Source organism: Protopterus annectens, chromosome 4.part0, assembly GCF_019279795.1.
Source record: "Protopterus annectens isolate FY-2018-M chromosome 4.part0, PAN1.0, whole genome shotgun sequence".
Taxonomy (NCBI): domain Eukaryota; kingdom Metazoa; phylum Chordata; order Ceratodontiformes; family Protopteridae; genus Protopterus; species Protopterus annectens.
Window position 1 is genome coordinate 1,090,727,080 of NC_056733.1, and position 4,794 is coordinate 1,090,731,873.

The window sequence follows — 4,794 nt, forward strand, 5'->3', positions numbered from 1 at the left end:
CCGTTTCTTATACAGTAAAAATGTAGTTTTCTGGCAAATCGCTGACAAATCATCGAGAACTTGAAGTCAGAAAATAATGGCAGGCAATTGATTTTCAAACTTAATATCCTTCAGAAAATGCATGCCAATGTTAAGACCTGCTGTTCTATCAGCTTTCTAAGCTTGCAAAAAGTATCCAATATTTTGGCCATTTGTCCCTCCTTTGTGTTTTTGCCCTGATTTCGTGTTTTAAGAGGTTGAGAAGTATGATTCAATACTCCCGCAGACCAGCACACAGTAGTTGTATGTTTATTTAAAAAAGTGTTTGTAGTAGCTCAAATCTTGTGAAAAAAATATGCCAGCAGTAACGACGCCAGAGTGAATCAAAGTTTAAAGTGTGACCCTGGGCAATTAACTCCCTTAACCTCTTCAGAATTACCAAACTACCAAAGTTAATTCTGCAGCCTGTAAAGGAATGTAGATGCATCCCTGCGGGACCGCATACATCAGGCACTTATCTACGTTTTAAAGTTATTTTGTAATAAATATTTATTAAACGATGATGAATTGTTTCAGTACTTAAGCTGGGCACGCGGAATGAATCGTATTACATTGTGTATTGCTTGTGGTCTGGTTAAGATGCAGAAAATAAAACTGTGATTTACATGTCTGTGGTATTACAACAAAACATCAATTTAATTAAACTAGTGCGGGCAGTTATGGTACGACAGTGGCTCTGCAAACAATAGATGGAGTAGTGCGTCTAAATATATAACATACACGTGTGTGTATATATTTATATACGTGTATGTATACATATATCTGTTATACATATATATATATGTGGGTGTGTGTGTATACATACACATACACGTGTGCGCGCTGGGTAGGGGTTACTGCTGTCCGCGCCGCTGTTCGCTGCCAAGGTGCTGAAGAGGAAGCAGACATCTGTATCAGCCCATCCCCCATAACGGAGCATCAGGAAGACTAGTTGAAACTCCGAGAGGAAGAACAACAGGCCTAGCGGAGGCTGCTAACACGCCCCTCTAATCGAGCCATGGAGGAAAATCATGGAATTACACCGAGATGCGGAGCGATCGCAGGTCATGGTAATCTTGCCTGTTCCCGATGGTACTGAGGATCGGTAACGTATTACGAAAATGTCTTTGGACTGTGTGTGTACTGATGAGCATTGCAGGGCGAGCCGTCGTTTATGCGGAGCTGTTTATGTTAGTCGGTGATGGAAAATGGCTTATTCCCAGGGACAGCTGGGTTTTATATACGCCATGCCTTTCATATTGCTGAATGTGGTAGGCCTAGCGGTAGGACAGATAAGGTACGCTATTCAGGAGGAAAAAGAGCACGGGGCGTTTGTTGGAAATATTGCTAACGATTTAGGATTAGATCTGAGAAAATTAGCTGCCCGGGGAGTGAGGGTTACGTCCAGCTCCAGCAAACAGTACCTGGATATTAACCTGGGGAACGGCGTGTTGTTTGTCAATGAAAGGATAGACAGGGAAACTTTGTGCGAAGCCAGTGCCTCCTGTTTCTTAAACATGGAAGTCGTTATTGAGAATCCGATAGAAGTGCACAGCATCGAAGTGGAAATATTAGATGTAAATGATAATGCTCCCGAATTCCCAAGGAAGGATTATTATTTGGAAATAAGTGAATCTGCTGTTCCTGGTGCGCGTTTCCCAGTGGAGAGCGCACAGGATCCTGACGTAGGGACCAATTCCATCCGTACATATAGATTAAGCCAAAACAATTATTTTACCCTAGACACAAAGGCTGTTAGCGAGAATAGTAAATTCATTGAGCTGGTTCTTAAAAAGGCTTTAGACCGAGAAACAACATCGCTTCACGAATTGGTGTTAACGGCAATAGACGGTGGAAGCCCACCGAAGTCGGGCACGGCTCAGGTTACGGTACGAGTCAGAGACATCAATGATAATGCCCCCTTTTTTGATAAATCTACATATAAAGTAAGTTTGTTAGAAAGCGCACCCCTGGGGTCCCTGGTGATAAAGCTTAATGCCACTGATCTGGATGAAGGTTCCAACAGTGACGTGCTGTACTCTTTCAGCAGCTATACCCCGGAAAGAGTTAGGCAGCTGTTCAGTGTAGACAGCACTACAGGCGAAGTTAGGGTTAATGGGACATTGAATTATGAAGAAGCTACTTTCTATGAGATTTATATGCAAGCAACAGATAAAGGTGCAGTATCAATGGCAGGGCACTGCAAAGTTCTGGTGGAGCTAATAGATGTCAATGACAATGCCCCTGAATTAACACTGACCTCCCTGTACAGTCCTGTCCCAGAAAATGCACAACCTGAAACAGTGGTGGCCTTGCTGAGTGCAACTGACCAGGATTCTGGGCAAAACCAGCAGCTGACACTCACCATACCATCAAACCTGCCTTTCAAATTGAAACCATTTAAAAACTCTTACACTCTGGTAACTGATGGGTACTTGGACCGGGAAAGTGTACAGGAGTATAATATTACTGTCACTGCAAGAGATGCAGGGATTCCTCCTTTATCCACCAGTAAGACAATTTTTCTGGAAGTTTCAGATATAAATGACAATCCCCCTTTGTTTGAACAAAGTTCCTATTCTGTGTATGTGAATGAGAATAATGCACCAGGAATTTCTCTCTACACCATAAAAGCACTTGACAAGGATGCTAATGAAAATGCATATATTTCATATTCCCTGCTTAAAAGACAAATTGAAGGGTTACCAGTCTCTTCTTATGTGTCAGTAAACTCTGATACTGGTGACATCTATGCAGCTCAGTCATTTGACTATGAAAAACTAAGAGAGTTTCAGTTTGAGATCCAAGCACTGGATGCTGGGAATCCACCACTTAGCAGCACGGCCACTGTTAATGTGTATGTTATGGATAAGAATGACAATGCACCAGTAATTCTGTACCCATCCTCTGCAAATGGATCCATAGCTTTGGAAATGATTCCTCGGTCAGCTGATGCAGGATTTTTAGTCACCAAGGTGATAGCCATTGATGCAGATTCTGGGCAGAATGCGTGGCTCTTCTATGAGCTGCTTACAGCAACGGATCCAAATCTATTCAAAATGGACTTGCACACAGGGGAAATAAGGACTACTCGCAAGCTCGGAGAGGAAAATACTACTTCTTATAGCTTGACTGTTCTCATAAGAGACAATGGGGAACCATCTCTCTCTGCTACAGCTTCTGTGTCTGTGGTCGTAGTGGAGAGGGTTGCAAAGATAATCCCCAATTCCAGAAGACATTACAAACAACCTAAGAACTATTCTGATTTAACACTTTATTTGATAATTGCTTTGACTTCCATTTCCTTTATTTTTCTTTTGACTGTTGTCGTTATTGCTGCCATCAAGTGCCATAGATACAGTACGTATGGAGAGCCCTGTTGCATGGACTCATGCTGTTACAGGGAAAGGTATTCAGCAGAGATGTACAAACAAGCCAATAACAACGTTTCTTCAGTGATGCATCGTGACCTCAAGGGCCAGCCCCGCTTCATAGAGGTGAGAGGAAATGGGTCTATTTCTAAGACTTATTGCTATAAAGCATGCCTCACATCAGGATCTGGGAGTGATACCTTCATGTTTTATGATACGGCTGGGCAACTCAGAACAGCTTCCAGTGTTGTAGTAGCTGAGAGATATCTGACTGGGCAGAGTGGGTCAGGAGGACAAAATAATGTTATCCTTTGCAGCCCAGCATCAAATGAGGTGAGAGCATTGTTTTGATACAATAACATTCATACTGTACAACACTTCTGCAACCTATCCTACAGAGCTGCCTAAATTACATGTTTTGGCTATTTTCACTTGAAACCTTTTGAGATCATGAGATAAAACTTAAAATTAAGTGTCTATAAAGCAACATTTCTGGTATTTATTTTTTCTTTATTATCAGCTTTCTGTTATAATAAAAAAATACTGTCATGTTTATGGTTCATGGAATGGATGTGGAATAATTTTTTAATGTCTGTATAGGACACGGGTTATTTTCTGTAGGTCTATTTATTTATTTGTTTGTTTGCTTTTTGGTTTATTTTTGTTAATAGGTGTATGCGCTTTTTTTCCAAGTTGACCCTGCTGCAGGGTTTGGTTAAGTAATTGCTTAGTCACAAAGCTGGCAAATGGGGACTAAAGGAATTGAACACAAGGTTACAGGTTGTAGCTCATTAGAGACTCGCAGACTTAATCCTTCACACTAAACCAACCAGTCTGTATTTTTTATTTAATTTATCTGTTGACTGGGTAAACCAACTAGATACATACTTTCCTTTTTATTTGCAACCAGGGAGCAATGTTTGAAGTGACTGTTCATAGTGGCACAGGAGGCAGATGAAGGTAGAAGGAATTGATCTTTATACCTTGTCTGCAGTAAGCAGGCTATAAACAACTCAAGAGTTTTAATCATTTGCTCTAACTGCAGGACAAGAGTTCTTGTTCATTGAAACATAAGCTTCACAGATTTAGGAGGGTACTGCACTTACATAAGCTTAAAAACCAATCAAGCCACTAGGGGAAAAATAATCTGAAGTACTGCATTTTTAAATTAAACAATGCACAAATTGTTTATTCCATGTGCCTTAATATTGTTTGCCATTGTGTATTTCTTACCCACCCTGTACTGTTTAGAAAGCAGGTTTTAAATGGGTACACTGTCTGTTGTTACAGCATAGAGATAAAGAGTAACAATATTTCACAGTATTCATAGTACATAGCATGTAAGGTGCCTGCATTTCTTTTTCACATTGAAATGTATTGTTGAATTTTGTTTAGATGTGAAAAA

At 40.6% G+C, this 4,794-nt stretch overlaps 1 protein-coding gene across 1 annotated transcript; it reads left to right on the forward strand.

Moving 5' to 3' along the window:
- Positions 1-906: 906 nt before the first annotated feature.
- PCDHAC2 (protocadherin alpha subfamily C, 2) lies at positions 907-3,722 on the forward strand (the record flags this gene model as incomplete). The annotated part of the gene is given in 1 exon segment (XM_044069038.1): positions 907-3,722. A coding segment is annotated over 1 exon segment (2,496 nt), but the record flags the coding sequence as incomplete, so codon positions are not given.
- Positions 3,723-4,794: the final 1,072 nt, after the last annotated feature.